General features: G+C 42.2%; 1 protein-coding gene across 1 annotated transcript; it reads right to left on the minus strand.

Annotated features, from left to right (window-relative positions):
• Window positions 1–2,816: 2,816 nt before the first annotated feature.
• On the minus strand, window positions 2,817–25,656 carry GTPBP4 (GTP binding protein 4). The gene is made up of 17 exons (XM_037156460.2): window positions 25,534–25,656; window positions 24,469–24,639; window positions 21,027–21,130; window positions 20,807–20,943; window positions 18,833–18,933; window positions 17,468–17,560; window positions 16,587–16,778; window positions 16,442–16,507; window positions 13,870–13,959; window positions 12,914–13,024; window positions 11,308–11,385; window positions 10,906–10,957; window positions 10,341–10,441; window positions 7,951–8,148; window positions 6,856–6,921; window positions 4,626–4,769; window positions 2,817–3,487 (listed from the first exon to the last, which is right to left on the minus strand). Exons 1-17 carry the CDS (start codon window positions 25,579–25,581, stop codon window positions 3,335–3,337), a joined length of 1,905 nt encoding a protein of 634 aa, XP_037012355.2. The 5' UTR covers window positions 25,582–25,656; the 3' UTR covers window positions 2,817–3,334.
• Between the last annotated feature and the right edge of the window lie 293 nt (window positions 25,657–25,949).

Below are 25,949 nucleotides of genomic sequence, written 5' to 3' on the forward strand. Positions count from 1 at the left end.
TAAAAGCAAAAATAAATGGGACTGTATCTAAACAAAACTGTAAGTCCTATACACAGCAACAGACACCACCAACAAAACAAAAAGGCAACCAACCATGTAGGAGCAGGTATTTGTAGACTACACTCCTGATAAGGGGTTAATATCCAAAAATATGTAAGGAATTCATACAACTCAACAACAAAAAACAATCAAATTGAAAAATGGGCAGAGAATCTAAACAAACACCTCTCCCAAGAAGACTTACAAATGGCCAACACATGTATGGAAATATGCTGAACTTCACTAGCTATTATGAAATACAAAACTACAGTGTGATACCACCTGACACCTGTTAGAATGACTGTTATGAACAATAAATGCTGGAAAGGTTGTGGAGAAAAAGGAACCATCATTCACTGGTGTTGGGAATGTAACCTGATACAACCACTATGGAACACAGTGATGAAATTCCTCCGAGAGTTACCATGATTTTCTTCTGGGTAACTGTCCAAAAAATTTGAAAACATCTATTCACAAAGGTATGTGCACCCCTATGGTCATTGTAGCATTATTCATGGTAGCCAAGACATAGAAACAATGAAGTGCCCTTCAATAAGATGACCGGACAAGGAAGATGTGGTACATATATACTATGGAACACTACTCAGCCAGATGAAATACTACTATTTGTAACAACATGGATGGATCTTAAAATATCATACTAAGCAAAGTAAGTCAGATAGAAAAATCAGAACCATATTTCACTCATCTGTGAAATATAAAACTGAAAGCAACAAATGAACAAACAAGCAAAAAGAACAAAAACTCAGACACAGATTAACAGTATGGTAATCACCAAAAGGAGAGGCGAGTGGAAGTAGTAAATGGGGCCAAACACATGGTAATGAAATGTTTTGACTGTGGGTGGTAAACATACAATAAAATATACAGGTGATTTTTGTAGAACTGCACACTTGAAACCTATATAATTTTAACCCATGTCACCCCAATGAATTTTTTTAAAAGACAGCTGTTTTAAATTATCTGAAAGGGACCATTTGGGGGGGGGGCCATACTTTTCAATTTATTTGTATGCCTCATTTTGTTGCTGTGAAAACTGGACATTTGATTTGTATGATGTGCTGATCAGGTTTTCTCTTCGCCTGGGTGGCTCGATGTTTTTTTCTTGATTGTTGTGCTGGCTTGGGATAAAAACTTACGGCCTTCTCAGTTGTCTTCTGTGGCAGACTCTGGCCAGCAGAGTCCACCTGTTGTGACTGAAGATAAGAATAAATGCACAGGCTACAGCAATCCTGTGGAGTAAAAGGGGACTGCACAGCCACTCTCTCGAGGAGAGACCTTTGCCTAGACAAGCTTTTATTGTTCTTCTCAGGTTTTACCTCAAAGGATTTATTATCTATTACATAGAATATTATTGTCTACATGTTAGGTACAATCAAGGAAATGAAAATAACACATGCAGAAGGGAAAGGTGGCGAGCTGATTAGCTCTATCCTTGGGAAAATTTACACAGGCTTTGGAAATTACCTTGAAGATAGACAGCACATATTTGTTGTTTTAGACCAGGGTGAAGGAGTTTTAACAAGAGCAAGCCATAACAGTCTGTATGCACTTTCTAGGCCTGATTCCCATGGGAAAATTTGGTTTGAAGGTCTGGCTCCTGCCTACAACCTCGCTTCTATAGATTTTCCACACAGAGCTGAGTCACATTTGCCACACCAGAACAAACTAGTCCCCTGCACTCTTCTGAGTATGTCTTTCCTTGGGCACGTATGCTTTCTAAATTCCCCAGAACAGGCAGTTGGTTTTAAAAGTCCTAATCCTTAAATGTCATCTCCAAAAAGGGATAAAAAAGAAAAAAATACAAAGTGGTAAAAAGGCACTGGCCCTTCCAATTTCCTGAATCTGATTCAGCTTACGCGAATTGCAAGAACGGGAGTCTACCTCTTCTATCAGAAGCAGCAATCAGCAATCAAGACATAGAATCCCAGCCCTGACCAGTTTGGACGTCATCCCACAAAACCAAAGGTTGCTGGTTTGATTCCTGGTCAGGGCACATGCCTGGGTTGCAGCTTCAGTCCCTCGTTGGGAAGTGGGCAGTATGTAAACAGTAAGCCACAATGGCTAAGCTGACCAAAATTACTGTGATTTATTGACCAAGACTTCCCCTGGAAGAGGCAAACCTTCAGAGTTCCAAACTAGTAACACAGACAGGGCCTGCCAGTGCTTCTTTAAAGGAATTCCTGGTGCTTCCTACTCCATCTTCCCTGAGAAGAGTTTCAGTTTCTCTTACTATAACCTTTTCCAGCATAGATATATGGAATTATACTAAGTCCTCACTTAAAATTATCAACAGGTTCTGCAACTTTAAGTGAAACGTGTATGTAATAAAGCGTTTTGACATAGGCTAAATGAGGTAAGCCAAGAGTAAGTTCATACAGCATCTCACAATGAAACATTCAGGAGCCTGCTGTATTTTGCAAAACACCGGAAGACTGCCACACACAGGTGTCATTAGAAAGTGCTCCAGAGTCAGCAAAGAGGACTTGCTAAAAGCATACAAACTATTCGGTAACAATGGTACTGTTTGTGGTCAAGAAGTGACGTTTTACTCACTTAATGTTACAACGCTAAGAGTTTTGAGCCGACATGTACCTCACATTGATATTCATATAAAAGAATTGAAAACAGGCCCCCAAAATGTGCTTTTGTGGTAGTGTTGTAGTGTTGGGGTGTTTGTGTTTTACTCAACACATGTGATTTTTAGCAATGGACTTCTGAAAAACAAAAAAACCAAACCAAATAATCGAAACTACTTTCTTTCAGAAGTTTACTTTGGATAAGATAGTTGAAGACAGATGACAATGATACATTGTACAAAAAGACTAGAAAATAATTTAGTGATGGCATCTGACATACCCATAACCTGTGTCTGCAAAGCAGGCCGGCAGCATTCCGCCCACAGCCACAAGTGGAGTAGAGGGAAAAAAGGGACTCATCGCATGCAGGGAACCAAATCAAAGTTCCTTCTTGCTGAAGAGGACAACAGTCACACCAATAAATCTTTCCAGTACCGCAAATACGATGCAATCAAGAGTCCATTAAATGCAAAAACCAGTCTGCTCAAAGTATTCATGAAATTATGCAGTGATAACAATTTCTCACACCTGTAGCATTAAGGGTTCACCACAGTTTTGAGGAAAGCAACAGGCACTCTAGTTATTTCACTACTGCTTGGAGTTTATAGATCCCTGACTCCAACTTTGTGAAACCATACCACATCAAATCAAGAAACAACAGCAGTCTAGCCAAACTGCTTCAGCTGAGAAGGACACTATCTCCTATCCTTCTTACCAGCCTTCCTCTTCCCAGAGAGTAAGTGCTTGGGCTTCATGTCAAACACATGCCTGTCTGCCTCCCCCTTTCTCCCCAAGCGATTCATCTTCTTCTGAGCACTCTTCATCATGGTCTTGGCTTTCTTCACCATCTACAAAGGAGAAAATGTAAAACACGTTAGTCGCTGAAGACCAAATTTCCATATGCCTGATAAGAGTCTGTCTTGCCCTGGCTAGGTGGCTCAGTTGGTTGGAGTATCATCCTGTACACCAAAAGGTCGCCAGTTTGATTCTTTGGGCACATGCCTGGGTTGCAGGTCTGGTCCTGGGTCGGGGTGTGTACAAGAGGCAACCAATCAACATTTTTCTCTCCCATTGTTGCTTCTCTCCCGTCTTCCTCTCTCTAAAATCAGTAAACATATCTTTGGGTGAGGATTAAAAAAAAAGAATTGTCTGTATGGTCTGGGCCTGTTCTGTGTTGAGAAACCCAGGTAAATCTCACTCATGGCTATTCTGGACCCACCAAATATCTGCAGGAACTCAACCAATACCTGCATGTGAAGGCAGGAAGATTATAGCCAGACAAATTTTATACCTGTAAGGACCAGATATATTTAGTGAAAAATTAGAGTGTATCTATTCTAATTCCCTCTTGGACAAACAAAAAAAACCCTCAAATTTGGACCCATGAGACTGTACCACTCACATCTAACAAATGGCAATGTTGATATTAAAATCCAGATTTTTAGATGGAGATGGCATCATGGAATGAAAAACTCAGGCTTCCCTGAAACAGACTGCTCACCTATTATACAGACTTTCTCCTTTACCTAAAGTTTTAAAATGCTGAAACTAACAATTTTTGTTTTTAATTAAAAAGTCGTTTCAGCAAGAGTGTACACCCAGAGCGCCCTTCCCAAAGACTGACTAAAACAGGCTGGCCGGTTCCCAGCATGGCTCATTCTCAGGGAGGGCCCCAGGCCTCCAGGGGCAAAGCTGGAACAATTTCTTAGCATGTCCAAAAGGGCTGGGACCTAGGCTCAGCACCATATGACACCATGCTTCTGTTTACCCCGAGAGGACACCACAAAGGAGTGGTGTAACCAGGGCACAGATCCAGGGACACCCAACTGAACTGGCCCGAGGGCAATACTCGGTGTGCAGTGCACAACTAACTCCCACCTGCAGCCCCTGCTCCAAATGACAGCTGGAGAAGGGGGCTTTGCCCTGAGTGCTTGTGTAGCTAAAAGCAGAGGCCATCCTGTTACTAACTGCACATGAGAGACTAACCTTGGTGTCCCGAAGACCAGACACATCACGTGGCATTCGAGAGCAACTGCGACTCCGGGCAATAGATGTGGGGGGGACAGAGTCTTCCCGCTTTCTTTTCCTAGTAACGCTCCGAGACCTTCTGGCCTGGATTGCATAATGGGCCTGAAAAGCACAAAAAACACATTTCAGGATCCAAGCCTAGCTTTTAGGCTTAGTGACAAACATAAAATCATTCCAATAAAGGGAAAGGACACTCAGGAACTTTTATCAAAGTCACTTTTATCAAAGCCACTGTCAGACAACTAAAAAACATCTTTAAAATACATGTAGTTAATGTCACATTAATTATTGGTCACATATGTTTTTCACTCAACATGGATGCATTATGTTACAAAGCTAACCACATTCCACTGGAAAAGTTTACTTAGAGCTAAGCTGCTCATTCAGCAGTATTTTCTCTTAACCTAGATCACTAGCTTAGCATCACAACCTGAATTTCAAACATGGAGCTATCTCTTCTTTACTTCTCCGTTTTGGGTTATACATCAGAACACTGTGATGGCCATCAGAAAGCTCAGCCTCGAGGTTCAGTAAAAACATGCAGGTGGCCCCTGACGGGTTCTTCTGAAGCCCCCAGTTGTCAGCTTTGCTTGCAGGGTTCACCCTCCCCACTTGTCCTGACATAATAACAACCTAGTTCCTTCAAAGGCATGCAGATAGTAAGCCCAGCACTCACTAAGCTCCCAAATGTCAGAGGCTACATTATGTACATTAAACTAAGACTCCACGTGAGCAGGATGCTCTCTCAACTTGTGCTGACGAAAATCCACATCAACCAAACCCTCCTGAAAAGACACTTCTATTCTTTGACTTCTTTACTCTGCTTCTGGGAATCTGTTCTCAGCAAATAATCCAAAATGTGAAAAATTTCTTGCCCTGGCTGGTGTGGCTCAGTAGACCGAGCACCCGCCTGCAAACTGAAGGGTCACCCATTTTATTCCCAGTCAGGGCACACGCCTGGGCTGCAGGCCAGGTTTCCGGTGGGAGGCGCAAGAGAGGCAACTCATTGATGTATTTCTCCCACACTGATGTTTCTCTCCCTCTCTCCAAAAAGCAAATAAATAAAATCTTAAAAGAAAAAGTTATTTTATACAAAGATATATACGCACAACTCACCAAGCAAAAAACAAACCTGGAATTGTAACGGGTAGTTTAAAATGCCTTTTAATCATTGGGCTTCCAGAAAAACAGCTTTGAATGATTCACAGCCTAATTTCCTCTCCTAGCTGAGAGACTCAATAGCACTTCATGGTTATTTGATAACTAAAGTGAAGCTAATTAAAGAATCAAATAGACTTTAGTTACTAAAATCAAAGTTAAAAAACCCACAAAAAATCTGTGTAGGATGGATGACATAAATTTGTTTTATCTACCATTTCCAATTTGTATTTTTTCACTGACACAAATCCTTGTTTTTATTGTATTTCTTACATATCGCCTTACATTCTTTGAGGCATCAAGTGTATTTTTAAACTGTAAGCCATTCAAAAGGCCTGAAATGAAGAGACTAAATTTTTTACTCAATTCCTCTAAAATCAAAAGAGCCTGAAGCACAGTAAAAAGCAGATGCAGGGTGTGGCACATAGGTATAAACAGAAATAAACAGAAGAAATAAACAGAAAGATGAAAGCCCTCTGCATAAACATTGAATAAAACAGAGTCTACCACATGGCATCTTACTTCATTTTTGTGTGTTATAACCATATGTGATTTTTTTTCTAGTTTTTGAAACTTTCTAAATTTTGCATCAGCCTAAAACAAAAAATGTATATACAAATATAACATTGACAAAAAGCAAAAAAAGAGTAAATGAAAATGCAATTCAGCCACCTCACACACGGAACATCACCTAAACAGGACAGCAGAGTGACATCCAGGGAGTCCGCCCACAGGGATGGTTCTAATGAAGGATGATGGCATGGGCAAGGTGTCCCCAAGTGGGAACAGCAAGAACTGAGTCTGGCAATGCCGTCCTGCACCGAAAAGCATGGCCCCATGAGCCAAACGCCCACCCTCTTCCCCGAGAGGAAAATCACACCAGTGTGACAATGCATACCACCCTCAACCGGGAGGTTCTAATCTCTTTTTAAATCAACTCTGTGATCCTATTGGTTTCTGAGCCCCTGGTTTTCTAGGACACAGCTGTACCCAACTACAAAAGGCCTTGAGAACACCTCTGCACACTCACACTGTCATTATCATCCATGTTGACACCAAGACTGCGCATCTCATTCTCCAAGTCTTTCCGGTGAACCTGAAAAAGCAGGGAAAGGTTATTTGTTTTAAGCAAAATCAGTCTGATGAAATGTTAAACTCAAGGGAAAATGTGCCCTTTATAATGATCTGCAATATAACTCTTTTATAAGTTATACTTTTTATTTGGGTTCATAATGATATTTTTGACAGCTCATTAAATCCTATGAAAAATAACACTTCATGGGCACTTGCCACGTGTAGGACAGTGTATACTTCATCTTGGATTCTGCACAGCACTGCAGGAGATCCCTGAGTGCCGATGAAGTCACCGACGCAGAGGTCACTCAACACACACCCTAGCCCAGCACCCCCACAGGCCCGCCGAGCACCACGGGGGATACTGCACCTGCCGAGAACCACTCATTTGCCATCCCTGAAAACAGGTCAAGCACAGGAATATCCATGAGGCATGTGTGCTGTCGTCATTTTCCTTCCTGCCCCACTACATTTTAACTGCCCTGCACATCATCCTTTCTTTGGGCAGCTGACCCCCACTTTCTGTCATATCCTGAGGTTCAGAGATGACCACAGACCTAACCTCACTTGCCACCCTGACGAGGACACGAGTAGCACTGAGTAGGAGAAGATGCCTAGAGACAGAGCTGAGAGCTGGAAAAGAAACCTGACCTCACTGACCCACTCGAGCCTGATCTGTGTTAACCAGTCCCAACAGGTCACAAGGCAATAAATCGCCTTCAGATTTATCTTAGATTGGGTTAGGTTTCCAAAAATTGTAAAACACCAGTCTGGCCTAATGAAATAATTAAATAAGAACATGTTAATTTGTGGCTTGCTTTACAGCTATGAATCATAAATTATAATCACATAAACTTTGAAAATCACCAGGAAAAGGCATTATAATCAGAAGATCAAAACTCAACCTACCATAAAAGTCAAGACATACCAGCAAAATAAAGTATGTACAATGTTATGGCTGCACGCAGGTAAAACTGTTTTATTCAGCACTGACTATCCAACGACTAGCAAAGAAATGGGTCACACCTTCTTGAAAAGACACGAAACTTGCCTTCTTAGCCGTTCGTGGCATTCTGGGTCCCTGCGTGTCCTTCTCTTTGGACTGCAGAATTTTCAACTTCCTTTTTTCTCTGATTTGTTTTGCCAGCTGTCGGATTTCCACCATTTCTTCGTCTTCACTTTCTGGTTCACTGTCATACTCTCCAGCAGCTGTTCTTAGCTCTTCTTCTTTTTCTAACTCTTCCAATTTCTTTAAAAAGAGTCACAGATAAACAAAATCAACAATGAAATCTTTGTAAGTGTAGGAGTTCTGGGAACTAGGTTTCTTTCCCCTAAGCCTTTTGGTAAGCAACAGGTGCCAGGGTTGTCCCGTGTTGGCCTCACCCATGTGCCAGAACTGACCTCCCAGCAAAGATTCTGGGAAGAAAATGAAGACTGTGCGAACACTGAGCTTATAGCATATTAACTGCTCAGGGCTATGTCTTCTTCTTTAAAATCAACAAGTGCACACACTGCGGTTAAAAATGTGTAGACAAAGAGCACTTCCCTCAGTCTCCTCACTCCCAGCAGATACAAGGAAAACATCCTTGAAGAACTTTAATCATCAACGTGCCCTGATCTTGTATTACATTTTTCCATTTATCCATCCCAATGCCATCTCCAAACACAGCCTCATCAGCTATATAGTTAAAATTTAAAAAAATAGCCCTGGCTGGTATAGCTCAGTGGATTGAGTGCCAGCCTGTGAATCAAAGGGTTGGTTTGATTCCCAGTCAGGGCACATGCCTGGGTTGCAGGCCAGGTCCCCAGTAGGGGACACATGAGAGGCAACCACACATTGATGTTTCTCTCCCACTCTTTCTCCTTCCCTTCCCCACACACATACGTAGGCCCATACGTAAGAATATTTATTCTAAAAATAAATAAATATTTTTTAAAAAATTTTTAAAAAACCCCACACACATACGTAGGCCCTGGATGGGTAGCTTAGTTGGTTAGTGTTGCCCCAGTGTGCCAAGGCTGTATCCTCCATCCTCAGTCAGCCCACACACAAGAATCAACCAATGGCCCTGACCGGTGTGGGTCAGTTGGTTAGGCACCGTCCTGCAAAGCTAAAGGTCACCAGTTTGATTTACGGTCAGGGCACATGTTTGTGTTGCAGGTTTGGTCCCTGGCTGGAGCGTGTCTGAGAGGCTACCAATCGATGTTTCTCTGTCACATCAATGTTTATCTCCCTTTCTTTCTCCCTCCCTTCCCCTCTCTAAAAATAAATAAATATTTTTTTAAAAAAAGAACCAACCATTGAATGCACAAGTAAGTGAAACAAGATATCAATGTTTCTAAAATCAACAAAAAATAAAAATATATGTATGTACATCATTATCCAATAAATAAATAAACTGGCAGGAATCCAGCAGTCCACTGTGCCCACATCACTATTTATGTGACAGTGTGGGGGGCAGAGGCTAGGAGGGGCCTGGCCTGCCAATCACAGGCCACCGAGAACCCACACTGAATTAATGGGTGCTGTACAATAAGAGATGAAAGCAAGAGGTACAACTGATGAGTTTGAAGGAGGTGAGCAATACCACTTCTCATGTGGGAGTACAGACAATAGGATAAGTATGGTAAGAGATAGGAAAAAGCAGAAGACTAGTTAAAGCCATGGCAACAAGGATGAAAATCAGACAACAGAGAACAAGCACTACTTCAAAAGTGGAAAAAAACAGGGAAAGTGTGAAAGAAGCTTATGTTAGGGTTCATGCCCTTGATACCTGGAAATTAAAAGTATAAATTAAAGGTACCATTTGGAAACTGAAAAGAAAATGAGGAAATTTAGATGGCCAATATTTATAAGATTGTATTTTCCAAGAAGCTTGACTGAGAAAAGACAGTATAACAACTAGAGGAGGACCCCGATTACTTTTGTTTTTTAAAAGCGAGAGAAACTCGAAAACACTCATATTCTAAGCAAACGCAAACAGGGAAGAGACTGAAACGGAAGGGAAACACTGGTGCTGCCCCCAGAGGTACCGCCAACAAGAAGCACCTGTGGGAGAACAGCACTCACGTCCAGGGCTGCACATTCTTCAAAAAGGCAGGCCACCTGCTAAGATGAGACGAGGGGAGTAGAGCTAGAGCAAGAGCCTGAGAAGGTAAAAGGTCTCTTCAGGAAGAGGATGAATGGCGCTGACAGTGGGCAGAGTGCTGGGGTCTCTAGGACACTTGGCAGGAGCAGGCTGTTACTGACTGGGGACAGGGAGGCTTGTGGGTATAAAAGAAACAGTGGCAACACAGGCAGGTGAGCCAGAAGTGGTGCTTGAGTCATAGACCAAACTGTTAAGCATCACACCATGGGACCAGCTAAAAGTTCTACCTGTATCTTCTTGTGGTCATAGTAAAAAAGAATAAAAATCATGTAAGTTAACAAGTGACACAAACCTGCATGATGTCAGGATCGATGTAATCAGCTACATTATGGCCTTCCCAGATCTCAGGTATCTTATCATACTTTTCAGATGAATTCATTATGTCCCAGTACTCTAAAGTTAAAAAAAAAAGTTATGTTTGCCGTAGTTTTTAGTTTCTTCAAGCACCACATGTCCAAAACAAGTTATAACTCAAGCAAGTCCTGCCACTCTGTAATTCGACACAATGTAAGCAAAGCCACCTGCTTATCAAAGATTCACCCGCCAGGCATTTCCCAATGTGTATCAGTACCTCGGGATGAAGTAAGCACAGAAAGAAAAAAAACAAATAAGAGGAAAAAGGCATGAGTAACAGATTGCTGACAATTATCAACCTGGCTCAATATTTATGTGCTACAAAAGCTACCAAAATAATCCCTTATCCTGAAGTGACAGAAAACTACCAGAAATGTCATCTTTAAGAAATTAAATGACTAAAGTCTGGAAGACCTGTGCTCATTAAAGCCCTTTCACACTTTTCTGAAACACTTTACAATGTAACTGACAATTTAAAATAATTATTACATGCAAGTCCTTACTTTTAAGATCCAAAATATAATCATCCCCTAGTTCCAGTTCAATATCTCGTTCCTGAAATAAAAAAACCACGATTACGATCAGCTCTATTTGACCTTTCAGGTTCAGAAATGCTAAGCTCCCTCCTTACTCCTATAAAATACCCTCATCTCCCACCTAAGGACCAATCCTTCCCACACCCGGCACTCAGCTCCTGTTTTCAGTAGGACAGCTGTTGTGAACATCTGGAGGCCACATACACGGGAGCAGGCATCTTCATCTAGTCCCATGGCCGTCTTCTCATAGAGCATAACAGCGTGGACACCAGTGCTGTTAGCTGTTTACAGTCTGAGTCTCTATCCCTTGTTGCAAAGCCTTTCTGCCCATCTCCGCAAACAAACCCAGTGAGGCCGACAGTGACCTACCATCTTCCTCCGAGGCTCCCCAACCTCCATTCTCTTCCTGCGTGCCACCACTCCTTCTGGAATGAAGGGGGGCCTCTCCTGAGAAGATATTATGGGAAATGTTTATATAAAACACCTTGCTGAAAGGGAAACACAGAAATGAAAAAGTAACAGTAAATTCTCTATCTAAAAATATATATATATAGAACCACACCCAGACTATTTAAAAACCAACAGATAACTCAGGGGGAGAGGGGAGGGTGCAGGGCCGGTTTGGGCCAGGAAGCCAGGAGGACTCCACAAGACACTTCTGAAGTTCATTTAAAAAACATAAACACCAAGAACAATAATACAAAGGAAGGAATATGTATGTACAGCAGATCATGAATAAAAGATATTTAAGTACAAACCTGAGATAAATGACTAGCTACCTAAAAACAGAGTTAGACAACTACCTCAACCTGCTTCCTAACAACAAAATAAATTCATAATCAAGTAAAGACTTTTATTCACAACAATTATTTTTGGAATGGATGGTTACGCACTGATATGCATGACATGAAACCCAGAGGCCACAGAGAAAATATTAATATCTGCTAATAGCTTTAAACTGTGTACTTTCTGAGGTTAGAAAAAAATCCCCCAACTCAAAAGGCAAATGACAAAAATAAAAAAACTTGTTTTATATAGCACAAAATATTTTGTAAAATACATGACTGTCTAACCACTATGCTGTACACCTCAAACTAGTACAAAATAACAATTAATGGTAACTGTAATTTTAAAAAATTAAATAAAAAAGAACATACAAAGGTCTGATTTCCTTAACATAAAAATCACAAGTAAATGAGCAAGATAAATGATCTGAAGATCTAAAAAGGCCAAAAAGCCTATCAAAAGTGCTCACCCACACTAATCATTAAAGAAATACTGCATGGCAAAACTATTTCTTTAAAAATTGTAGCAAAACTGGTATAGAAGACTGTATATATTTCAGGTGTTCACTGTCATAATCCAATACTTATACACATGACATAGTACTCACCAGTGTCCATCTAGTTAGCAGCCGTATCTTTACCCAGCTTAAACCACTAGATTGACAGATGCCAACACCCAACACTAAGTGTGCATGCAGGGAACCATCAGTGTGGTACATACTGTAACGCATTAGGGAGGACGACATTTTCAATGCCATACCTTAGATTCCCCTATAGAGTTGTACATAAAAATATAGAACTCTATATAAAAATGTGTATTCAAGTAGTGTCTGTAATGGCAATTAAATGAAAAATTTAAAAGAACATAATAAAATCTGTTTAAATAGTTTAAAAATACACTTTTATACCATAAATATTTCTGGAAAGATAAACAGTATAGAGTTAACCGTAACCTCCCTGGTAGAGTGAGAAGCGGGTTTTAACTTGGCACCTCACACTCATTTTTACCTTTTCGATACACACAGCATGATTTCTAGTCTGAGTAAAAAGCTCAAGCCCACTCACGCCATCCATTTATGCGCGTTTGTAGCTGGATCTGCGGCCCCTGGACAAAGGCATGCAGCATGTCCACTCTGTCGGCAACAACATCATAATCCCCTCTCACAGGCTCTCTGGAAGGGCAACCTCACCTTATCATCTCTTTTGTTTGGCACAGCCAAATGCAATCTGTTCAGCACCTCATTCACTTTATTTCCTTTCATTTTGGTTTCCACTCGATGAGCCAAAAGCCTGTCACAGGCCTAAGACAGTGTGAAAACAAGGAACGGAGTCACAAAATGTCCTGCAGCAGCAACCAGAGACTATGTTCCAAAAGCCTCAAACTGACTAAGCACTTCTGTTCAGTAGTGACATCTGGTGGCTAAGTCCCCAAAACTACTCTAAGGTCCACTCTCCCCTGGGGCAGACCCCACTCTCCAGGATGGAGGATGCATCTTTCTCCCTTTGCAGGCCAGGCCCAATCTGAGGGTGAACCCAGAGGCAGCAGCACCACCATACAGCTGGCCCTAAGAGACCCCATGGTCCTTTCCAGGCCCTTGTCCCACTGCCAGTGACCCCATGCTCACCAGTCAGCTCCCTAACTCGACACACATTCTGCCTCGGGACTCTTAACTAGAACAACTGAGCTGGACAGAGTAAAAGATATCAAACTTGCCCTTACTTTTTATTTCAGGTAAAAATGACAAAAGAATAAGAACAGTAGAACCACATGAAACCTAACACAAAATGCCTCCTTAAGCTGTTCCCACTTACACTACTTTTTTCCTGTTTCTGAACAGGATCCATGAAAGTACTTTTCAGTCCAGTCCCCATGGAAATACTGGCAGGTCAGGAGAAACAGCAGGCAGTGGACAAAGTTAAAATGGCCTGTGCTGGCAGCGTAAGTATCTCCGCAAAGCCCCACTGTCATCGGGCCAGGTGGAACTGGGGCTTCAGTGAGGGTGCCTGCAATTCATGCCACCTGCCTCGGCCACTACAAGTCCTCAGTGTCATAACCCCAGAAAGCAAGCTCTCCCCATGACTGACTTTTCTAAAACAAGAGAAAGACAGTAAAGGGTTGGACACCTGCCTATGAGGGAGCACTGACCTCTGTTTTCACTTTGATAACCCCCTCCTCCGTCAGGGTGCTGGTTTCTATCACAGGAAATCCTTCAGCCTGCAAATCTGTAAATATTTTCTGGGAATATAAAGGGAAAATGAGAGACATGTTATTTCCAGGTCCCTGTGAACAAATCTTAGTGTTACTCAAATGGGTGTTATAAATGCTACTCAGCACATCTGTGGTTTGACTCTTGAAAAACATCTCCAGAAAACAGTTACTTATTTTTCCCTATACTGTTCTGTGATTAAGAAAATTTAAATTACTAGGAGGATCAAACCAGAGGCTTTCCAGAACATTCCATGAAATCTCACCTTCCAAAATGAAAGTTGGCAAGAACAAGATAGGGATTATTTTTTTAGAATATTTTCAAATAATAAAAATACTTGGCCTCCACAGCCTAAGAGAACTCCTTAGAAAACAACACAAAAATGTTTACAAATATAGCTTCTTACAAATCACTTAAGACTCTTAAGAGCAGGGACCTAATCTGTGCGCCCCCTCTACCATATACGACTGCACTCGGATGCAGGTGACCAAACCCACAACCATTAGCTTCCCGTGAACAAGACCTGCCTCCTTACTGGGAAGGGCAGTAGTTCTGAAGAACACTGGGATCAGAGAGCCAGTCTCACTAGTGACTGGTGTGTAAATCCAAGTAAGATACTCACTGTCTCTGCCTAAGTGTGTGGTGACAATGTCCCTCACAAAAGATGGGGCAGTAACCCTACACTGTTACTGATGAAGTCAAAGTACCAATGAAAACAGGCTACAAGATAGTGTTACCCAGGAAGCAGCATCGCAGCAGCGCCCAATGTCACTTCTTGATTTCACTAAATCTTCCCGACAATATCACTGGTAAAAACCCAATGGTGTCACTATTACTCTAGACAGGTGACCTCACCCACCAGGGCTACTAGGTGGCAAGGCTGAACTTGAGCCTGTGTAGTATCAGAACCTGGGCCTGAGCACCCCAACCTTCCTGGTGTCTCTGACTTTACCTTCTTTTACACTCTCCAGTGCTTCTGGACTGAAAAACTGAGATCACTCCATAGGTACTTGGGTCCTTTCAAAGGCAAGGGAATTCTCTAATGGTGGTGTTTATATAATTGGTAATTTACAGAATATGCCGTAATTCCCTGAGGAAACCAGCATGGCTGTTTGAAAAAACCTAATTTTCACCAAGTATGAAATGTCCACATAAGAGGGAAACTGGGAAGAGAACAGCATGCCCCTTCTTCAGGACCCTCAAGACATGGCCAGATGGAGTCATCATTCTATTGCAGGGGCCCCCAAACCTCAAGTGTGCACCCTCACCAGGGGACTGTTCAAGGCCAGGCTGTTGGGCGCCCTGTTTCTCATTCCAAAGACCTTTCATTCAGAACGTATTACACGGGAAACCAGCTGACACTGTTGGTTGGGGCCACAACCTGAGAACCACTGTACTAGCACAAAGCTTCTCACAGCGTCTGTCCTGAAAGAAGCAACTAAAGAGGGCTGCAGGATTCAATCAATTTAACAAATCAAGGTTAAAATTCCCTGCTTCTTGGGAAACTTCAGCAGACACTACAGATTCCAGTTTCAGGAAGTGTCTGGTGCTTATTTTCCTTTGTTCACTCAAGTTTCCAAACTCACTTCATCACAGGCTCTGCAGCAGACACGTAGGTAACACTACAAAACCCCTGCTACTTAGAAACTTACCCTGCAAAGTGCTGCTCCTGTGCACCTGGCTGCTGAGGCCTGCACTGCATTTCCTTTAAGGCCCTGGTATAAGAGAATGGTCCCTCCCTATGTGAGCACATGAGCCAGGGTTTAAATGTGCCAATTTGTTGTACGCAGTGAGGTTTCCACAGCCTCTAACAGAGCAGCCATCAGGAAATTTCAGGTTTAGTTTGCCACTAATAAGTTTTTATGTCATGTTGACTGAATCACCGAGAATACTATTGGGTTATCCAAAAAGTCTGTTTTGTTTTTTTCTATGATGGCTCTACTAGTGCTTAGTTGTTTTTAACTTCATTTGAAACAATTTTGTTAGATTGTATTATGACAGCTGTCATATCAGCATGCATCTTAAAATTTTCAAAATTGGTGAATTTTTATGTAGCCAATTTAAAATTGAAGATGGAAGAAAATACACAATGTTTTCAGCATAAATAAAAAAAGATCTGGGCAGTATATATAAGAGAAGGTACTGTGACTGAATGAACGTGACAAAAGCAGTTTGCAAAGTTTTGTGCTGGGAATTTCTTGCTGGGCAACACTCCAGGGTTGAGCAGACCAGATGAAACTGATAGCAATCAAATCAAGACATTACTTGGGAATAATCAACCTTACACCATGTGGGAGATAGCTGACATACTCAAAATATCCAAATCAATACAGTTATTGGTAAACATGAAAAATATCTTTTATTTTATAGAAAAAAACTATACAAACGTTTTGGCCAACCAATATCTCAACTATAAAATCAAAAACTGGACTACCATTGCTACTAGAGTCTGGCTGTCTGAGATAAGATTTAGAATTGCTACGAAATACTGAACACGTTAGGGTGACTTACCTGATCATCTTCTGGAAGCTCAGCTATTCTCTTCACATCGCATTTGTTTGCAACGACTATAAGAGGCTAGAGAAGAAAGGTAACAAGGTGATTAGTACGTTCACGATGCAGGTCATAAACTGTGGTAACTGGTCATCACACTCACCTTGTTGACAAAGAGAGGTTTGATATTCCGGAAGAGCTCCAGCTGAGCCTGCAGGCCATGCCCACACTGCTCAGATACATCCATCACGTATAGCACTGCAGCACGTAGGTGGGCCAGGGCTGTGATGGCCTGCATTTCGATTGTGTTCCGATCCTCTAAAGGGTGGTCCAAAATCCCTGGGGTATCTACAACCTAATGGTCAGTCTCGTAAATCCAAAGCACACCTGCTCACAAACTTACTGTCCAGAACATCCTGGAGTCACCCACATACCCAAACTGGCCTTATAAAACTAGTTAATAAAACACAGGTCTCCCAGCTGACCGTGATAAAATAAAGCAGTAAGGGGAAACTAAGAGATGGAGGGACCTGCACAGCTCATTAAAGAACTAGCAATGACCTTGAGAGAATGCCTCTCTGCTCATTAGTGACATGATGAAACAGAAATGGAGTAATTGGTAAATACACCCACGTGAGAGAAACTACTTCCTCTTTGATAAAGTTAAATTCAAATGTGGAAACAGACTGCTTCATGCTTTTAAATAGTTAGTAAATGACATCTCTAATAACAGGGTCAAAAAAGGTGACAAGGAGACTTTCCTCAGCAGCACCACTGTTAATGTAATGCAGAACCTTCTTGGTAGCTGGCTGCTCCCCTGAACTCCATCAGAGGAATGAGAAATGCCCTGACACAACCCCAAAGCTCAGAGTTCTCTTCAAGGGGCTGCTTCTGGCAACCCCAAGAATCTACTTTTTACGTCCTCAGTCTCCCCACCTCTAAGTGCACTAAGAGACGAAAACTCTAGTGCTATAGGGATCAAAATCATACTCCCTTAACAAAACCACCAAGATGTCTGTTCTGTTTCCAGATAAGAGCTCTCACCTGCCAGCGCAGATACTTATAATCCATGTGCCCAACAAACAAAGACTTGGTGGTAAATGCATAAGGCTGCACATCCACATCTGCTCTTGTCACCTGAAACCAAACAAAGCAATCATAGGGTTCTACCCTTTATTTTCTTTCAAACAGCATCAAAGTAGCCCTAGCACGTTATCAAGATTGTTTTGGTAGAAGAAATAAAAATAAAAAAGAACAAGTGAAACCTCTATGGTTAACTGCTGAGGACAGGAGCTACTGAGTTTTGACAAATGATGGGCTCCACTTCCTCATCACCAGCTCATAGGGAAAGAGTCTGAATCAGGGAGCAGGGAGGCAAGGCAGGCCCAGTAGGAGGAGAACACGCACCACATTCTCCTTATCCACCCTGGCCCCAGAAATACCCAGTGCGACTTGCTTTGATAATGAAAACATTCTACATCTGCAATGTCCATGTGGGGCCTGCTAGCCACATGCTGTGCATGAACTCTTGAAATGCAGTCAGTTCCTCTTAACTGAGGAACTCAAAATTTTAATTGCTTAATTCTAATTAATTAAGTGGCCCTTGTCTCTGCCCCACAGTACTAGCTTACAAGTGTTGGAGACATGGCTATGACACTGCAGAGCTTTGGCTTGTCACCATGTCAGCATAACTTGTGGACAAAGCAAAAATCTACAAACCTGCTTAAAGGCAAAAGTGTTCTTGGTAGCAAACAGCCACCTGAATGTAACAATTGTTTATTGGCATCTGAGCTACTGTTGCTTGCGAAATGACATTTTAATAGCTGTTTGTGCTCTGCTCACATGCCTCAAAGTCAGGTAAATTATCCTAAAGCATCAAGTTACTTACATAAATAGTGTCCTTGAGTCCCAATTATTAAACTCACTCAAATAAAGAATGACTCAGCACTTCCCACTACATGGACCAAATAGTTTATACGAATGCTGACACAGCAACCAAGGGGACAGTACCCAAGAAACACCTTGGGAGACTGGGAAGTCCCATTCAGGGAGTGTGGCCTGCCACAGTGAACGGCAGTTCTGCTGGCACCACTATTCCCAGAACATGCCAAGACGACATGTCCTGTGAGAGGTTGTTGTGTGTTAACAAAAATGTTTTTAAACATCTCAAATCCCTTAGAAACTTGTAGGAAATACGTTAAGAATCAAAAAGTGGTTTCTGTAATAGCAATATAAATCTAGGATCTGACAAACTCATTCCTCCCTTCAACAACACAATGTTTTAAGCCCAGGGTAATACCAACTAAAGGACTAACTGGCCGGCCGCCCTTCATCCCATGCATTCAGGACATGGCAGCACTTTGGCCTCAAGTCCTTAGTCACCTGCATAACTATCAGAAAGAGACCAACCTTATTGATGAAGCTGGACTTGCCAACATTTGGGTATCCACAGAGAAGTAAGGTTCTCGTGTTCGGGTCAATAGTTGGCAGACGGGACAGGTGCTGACGCACTGTGAAGAAGTTTAAATTAAATGTGCTTAATTTCATAAGAAAAATTAAAGAAATTCAAGGGTAAGATGTTTCACTTAATACTCCAGGCCTGTGGTTACATTAACCTCACTCCAACATTTATAATGTAAGTGATGGAGAAAATACAAATGAATGAAAAAAAGGATCATCTGCAGAGGCACCATGGTATATAAAGGACAATATTTCTCAAATCTGGCTGCATCAAGCAGTCTATTCCTAGGCCATACCAGCTTGGTATTCCTATCCAACAGGTCAAAGGTGAAGCGAAGAAAAACACACATCCAAGTGCCCAGGGAAAAATTTTTTTTTTAAATCTTTTTCATATTAAATTTTTTTTTTTTTTAAGATTTTATTCACTTATTTTTAGAGGGGAAGGGAAAGAGAGGGAGAGAAACATCAATGTATGGTTGCTTCTGGTGCATCCCCTGCTGGGAACTGGCCCCTGCTGGGAACTGGCCTGCAACCCAGGCATGTGCCCTGACGGGGAATCGAACTGTGATCGTCTGCTTCACAGGCCCATGCTCAATCCACTGAGCTATGCCAGCCAGGTGGTGGGAAACTCTTAATAAATGAGACAATATCTGGAAAAGTGCTTTTGAGGCCAGCGCATGTGCCATCATTTTTGGGCTAGACAGAGCACTGCTTCCACGTAAGGACTACTACATGTGGGGACTGTCTACATTGCACAGTGTCAGAGACACCACCAGCCAAACAGATCGTCAGGAGCACTGTCAAAGCAGCCAATTATTATATTCTTCTTGCAAATTATTTGCTAGATCCTGGGGGAAGCAGAACAGAACTACCTGAGTTAAATACATTTGTAGTGAAGCCCTAGCTGTTGTGGCTTGGTTGGAGCATCATCCCACAGACCAAAGGGCTATGGATTTGATTACTGGTCAGGGCACACACCTGGGTTGCTTGTTCGGTTCCCAGTCGGGGCTCATACAGAAGGCAATTGGTCGATGTTTCTTTAGCATTCATATTTCCCTCCCTCCCTCCCTCCCTCCCTGACTCTCTTTCTGGAACCAGTAAATACATCCTTAAACAAAAGTTAAAAACATGTATTTGTGATGAAAATTAAATAAATGTAAAAAGGAAAAAGAACTGTTTCAACGAAAACCATACCACATTAATTCAAATGTTGTCTTAGTAAATGAAACTATCAGGTAACAAAAGAAGTAGGAGTTTGATGTTATCACATGTTACAAAGAAAAGCATTAAAAGAAATTAAAAAGTAAATAATAAGTAAAACTGAGTCATTTTATTTTCATACATATTTTTGGTATTTTCCCACAATTTATAATATATATGCTTTACCTACTAAATATGAGAAACATAGGTAAATTGTCTTAATAGTGCCTGTCTGAATTTCTTACAGGGCAGGGTAGGAAAAATACTGTATTTTGCCACGTGTAACGTGCTCCCATGTATACTGCACACCCATGTTTTTGGCCTAAACTTTCAGGAAAACAATTTTCATTTTAACTTTTAAATTCAATTATTTATTTATTTATATTTAGAAACAAAACCAATCTCTGTGTTCCAGGGTATTATTTTGCATATGGATACTGTTACTGCTTTTTCAAGTTACACTTTTAACACATTAGCATACGTAAAATAATTTAAAACATTCATATAGATACAGAATTAGGACTACCCATGTACAATGTACATCCTTATTTCCCCCTAAAAAATTTGGGCACGAAAGTGCACGTTACACATGGCAAAATACAGTAATTTGACCCTGTCATTCTAAAAGAAAACAAAAACAACTTTCAAAAATAAGTTTCGACAAAGATCAAGCACCTTAATAGAATGAACTCAAAACTGTTTTTGCTAATGCTTGACAAGTACCTTGTTCTAAATACTCCAAACTTTGCTTCTGCCTTTTGATGATAGTACACATGCGCCCCAAGGCAGCACGCTTCAGCTGCTTGCAGCGGTAGAGAGAGTCTCCATATTTCATAAGCCGCACATAATCTTTAGCAACACTTAAAGAAATAAAAAGAAACACGTAAGATTTTTTTTTTACTTCTGACAATGTAAAAGATGATATATTAAGAAAATACCTTACTTGTCTACTAAATTCTTGGCAATATTTATTTGTCCTAGAGCCAACTTGTAATGATCCTTGTCATAGAGAATGTTCATCAAATCAGCATAAAACGGATGGATATCCTGCAGCAAAAAAGCAAAGCAGTCAGTTTGGTACAAGTCTCTCATCCCTATGTGTAAATAATACTTGAAAAATAGTCCTAGGGAAATATATCACACCGTTCCCTCTCTTCCCAAACCCCTAGCATCTCTCCCTATCTCTCTCTCCTGGCTAATGTCTGTCTGGTTTGCTGAGACAACAGGAGTCAAAGGGAAGGAAGTGGTACCGTCTTTTCTTTCCTCCTATTCCCGCAAACCCAAACTAGTCAGATCTGTGTCTACCAGGCCATTCAAACAGCTCATAATCATCATCAGTAACCTCCAGTTCTCCCTCTATCTCATCAGGCCCTTCCCCCCAGACTTCCTGATGTATTTACCTGGCTTCTGGGACCTTTTCGCTCACTGGCTACTTCATCTCCAACTCCCTTGCTAGCTCGAGTTTCCAGACCAATGCTAACTACTCGTGCTCCCTGGAGGACTCTTCTTACACTCACTTTCTAGGTGACCTCATCTAAGTTTTCACACATCTACATTTTCATAAGCTCCATCTGACCATCTCCAAGCCAGACTTCTCATGAGTTTCAGACTGCTCAGCACTTCTGCTTGAACATCTTACCAACATCTCATGATCAACATGTTCAAACTGCTCTCCACCTCCTCAAACCCATCTTCTTCCCTATCTCAGTGAAGGGCAACTAACTCCACTGTCTAAGGTGCTACAGCCCACACCTATTCTGTGAGAAAATCCGTTAGCTCTACCTTCAAACGATACCCTGAAGCCAACCATTTCTCAACTCCTTCATTACCACCTGCCTCTAAGTCACTGTGCTGACCTGAGGGGCCTCCTACCCTCACAGACCAGTCATCCTCTAAGAGCAGGGTGTCAAACTCATTTTCACCAGGGTCCCATCAGCCTCACAGTTGTCTTCAAAGGTCCAGATGTAATTTTAGGACTGAATAAATGTAACTACTCCTTAACAGTTAAGTGAGAGCTTGGCACTGCCCCTGGGTAGAAACAAGGTGCTGGGCCAGATAAAACAAGGTGGAGGGCCCGATTCGGCCCACGGGCCTTGTGTTTGCCACCTGTGCTCTAAGAGCTAAGCCAGAACATGGCCAGTCCCAGGCTCAGATCCAAAGCCTTCCCTCCTTAACAGAATTCAAGCCCTACACAAGTCCCCTCACCCTACCCATCACCTCCCTGACTCATTCCCCACTATTCTCCTTCTCATTTGCCCTGTTCCACTTCCTTTCCTTGAAGACAGCATACTCTAGACCTTGGCATTTACTTTCACCAGGAATCCAGAGCTCACCACCTCACTTCTTTCAGGTCTCTGCTACAAACGCCGGGCTAGGGCATTCCTACTCTCCTTATTTATCTGACACACCATATACTTTTATGTTTACTGTCTTTGCTTCCACTAGACAAGAATAGGAACTTCTTTTATTATTGCTGTACTCCTGGAGCCTAGATCAAAACCTGAGACACAGCAACCATTTGATAAATGGTAACTTACTCTAATCCTCTACTCTGAAACTGTTCTCAGATAATTAATTCTGATTTTTAAAAAAACTGTTCAGCCCTGGCTGGTGTAGCTCAGTGGATTGAGCATGGGCCTGCGAACCAAAAGATCGCGGTTCGATTCCCGGTCAGGGAACATGCCGGGGTTGCAGGCCAGTTCCCAGCAGGGACCAGTTCCCGGCAGGGGATGCACCAGAAGCAACCATACATTGATATTTCTCTCCTTCTCTCCTTCCCTTCCCTTCTAAGCATAAATAAATAAAATTTAAAATAAACAAATAAATAAATAAATAAAATTGTTCATAAATTTGAACCTCTAATGTATTTTAAAAACTCACACAATGCCAAGGATGAAAAAGATAAAACTTCTTACACAGAACTACAGAAAACTGGTACTAATTAGATGAAAATATTTTCTTTGCTCAAACTAGGTATTTCCTCAAATCAAATTAGTTTAGAATAATCTCATGGTTTTTTTAAAAGATTTTATTCATTTTTATTTTTTAGAGGGGAAGGGAAGGAGAGAGGGAGAGAAATATGTATGGTTGCCTCTCGTGTGTCCCCTATTGGGAACTGGCCTGCAACCCAGGCATGTGATATGCCCTGACTGGGAATCGAACAGCTATCCTCTGGTTCGCAGGCCCACGCTCAATCAACTGAGCTAAACCAGCCAGGGCTAATCTCATGTTTTTTGATCCCCAGGTCTTCCCATAGAATCCACCTTTTCTCAAAAAATAACTTACTGATTCAACAAGCATCTATTGAGTACATGTGCCAAGTCCTAGACAGAGACACGAATAAGTGCCACTCCTCCAGCAGGAACTTTTAAATTTTAAACACGTCTGTATTTTTAAAAGTAAATAAATAAATAAAGACTGTATTTATTTTTAGAGAGAGGAATGGCAGGAGAGAGTGAAAGACAGAAACATCATTATGAGAGTTGCCTCTCACATAATCCCAACCAAGGACCTGGCCTGCAAACCAGGCATATGCCCTGACCAGGAATCAAATCTGCAACCTTTTGCTTTGCAGGACAGTGTTCAACCCACTGAACCACACCAGACAGGCACTTCTGTACTTTTTAAAGCAAGCCATTGCCATCTTTTTTAATATAAAAGAAATACCTGTCACATAAACCAACCTTTTCTCTGTTTTAGCCTACCAGCAGAGACTATTCCAGGGCAGTGACAAATTTAGGTTCTCACACTGTACTGCTGACCCATCTCTCACCACCCCGTATAACCTTGCCACCATATGATCCTGCACAGGACTTCATAAGCAGTGTTACTCTAGCTTTCTACAACTAAATAAATGGGCAAACTGCACTCCATAGCAGAGTTAAGAGTTCAACTTTCTTGGCTTAATGGAGTAGTGACAGGTACTTCACACGATTTCTTACCACTGAAAAAAAAAACAACCACCACCACAAACAGTGATAGACCTCAGGACACTGACCCAATGTGTGGCCAGGAAAAGGAAACAGGGAGGAGAGGCAACTAGATGAGGTGGTGAGCCACCAGAATCCCAGGCTTTCAGATTAACAGCTTTCACATCACAGTTTTTAGAGACCTTGGTGTCGGCCTCTGCCAAGCTGAGACGTTACAAAGCCTCAAAAGAGAGCTCTGGGCCCTCTTACATGGGGTTTGCTTGGTAGAAAGTGGGAATGCTAAGGAACAAAAATACCCATGTTCTGTTCCCCACTTTGCCGTTAACTCAGTGAATAAGACAAGTCAACTAGTTTGTTTCTTTCATTATCTGTCAGATGAGTAGACCAAACTGGTTAAACACCCATGACCTGAAAGCTCACATTTATATGAGTATCTGTGCCCCCAGAGTTACTTACATCCAATTTGGGAAAATCTGTTAGAATCTGTGAGAGTCTGTCATGGTAGTTCTGTTGAGTAAATTTGACTTTTCGCATGTAAAAATGTCTAATACGATGAATTTGGTAATGTTTATGAATAACTGTTGGAGTCTTTCGTTGAGTCTTCGATAACGTTAGGTCAATGAAGTCCTGCAATTAAATAAGAGAGTTATACCAAATATATCTACTTTGTATCCCCTTTATTTGAAACCTTTTTAAATGACTAACATTTCATAACAGTATATATTTTAAACTACAAACACTTTTCCTATCCAAGTCTTTTATACACTACTTTGTTTATCTTTATAGTTTCTGGCCTTTAAGAAATAATTACCAAGTGGCTGTTGAAATAAATTTTATACCAAACTTTCTTTTATCTTAATTTTGAAACACCCAAAAACCTTTGAAACTTAATAGTCAGACAACTCAAGCATAAATCAGGAAAAAATGTCTGAAAAAGAACAATCCTGCAATTACAATTCGTGTATCTTTCAAAGTACGTAAAGTGATTGGTAAAACAAAAATCCACTGTTTATACTTTCCTAGAATATGTAAGGTGACTGAGGACATCAGAGATTTTTGGCATGAATTCCCCAGTGCAGACAGACAAGTTGACAGGTGCCCACAGCACTCTCAGTACCAGGAGGAATACAGATTTCGGGCCCTGAGATCTCTACTCCCTCTTCCACCTCTGAATCCTCCAGTGCTTCATAAAGTCTTCCGACTCTCCCCCTTCTCTCGGGACTTTCCTCTCTGAGGAACGACCCTCGCATCTCTGGACGGAACGCTGACGTCAGAGGAAGGACCCCCTCCCCTCTACGGAAAGATTACAACCTCTAAGAAAGGACAGCCTCGCCTCTAAAGAGGACTCTAACGCCTAAGGAGAGAACACCACCCTCTCCGAGGGAACACTAAACCTAGGAGCCCTACTCTCGAGGACATGGCCTTGGCAGCCGGGCCCGGCTGAAAAACATTGCAGGCCCGGGCCCTCCCGACGACCGGACGGAGGAACAAAGCGAGAGCGGAAGACCCCAGGACGCCTACCTTGGCGGACGGCACCACCGTGATTTTCTTGAAGTTGTAGTGCGCCATGTCGGCGGTCCGCCACGAGGGAAACGACCGGCACTAGGGACTTCCGCGGACGGCTGGGCGGGACTTCCGCCGACTGCAGGCACTTCCGGGCGCCCCGGATGTCTCCTCCGCAGAGGTGCCGCGTCACACAGCGCCCCAGCCTGGCCGGGGGTCCAAGGCGGTGGAGTCGCGGGGCTGAGGATGGGCTGGAGCTACGCCGCGGACTAGGAGGGCAGCGTAAAGGGAGCGGCTCGGGGCTTTAGTTCCTGCAGTGCAGCGAAGGAGTCCCGACAGGCCGTCCGGGGTGGCTGGGCTGCCCTGGCCAGGTTCGGCTCGGGGCGGGGTTGGGGGAGCTCGAGTCTTAGGGATCTTCGGGGGCTCTGGGTGCG

This window comes from Artibeus jamaicensis, unplaced genomic scaffold (genome assembly GCF_021234435.1).
Source record: "Artibeus jamaicensis isolate MK-2021 breed Jamaican fruit bat unplaced genomic scaffold, CSHL_Jam_final contig_426, whole genome shotgun sequence".
NCBI lineage: Eukaryota > Metazoa > Chordata > Mammalia > Chiroptera > Phyllostomidae > Artibeus > Artibeus jamaicensis.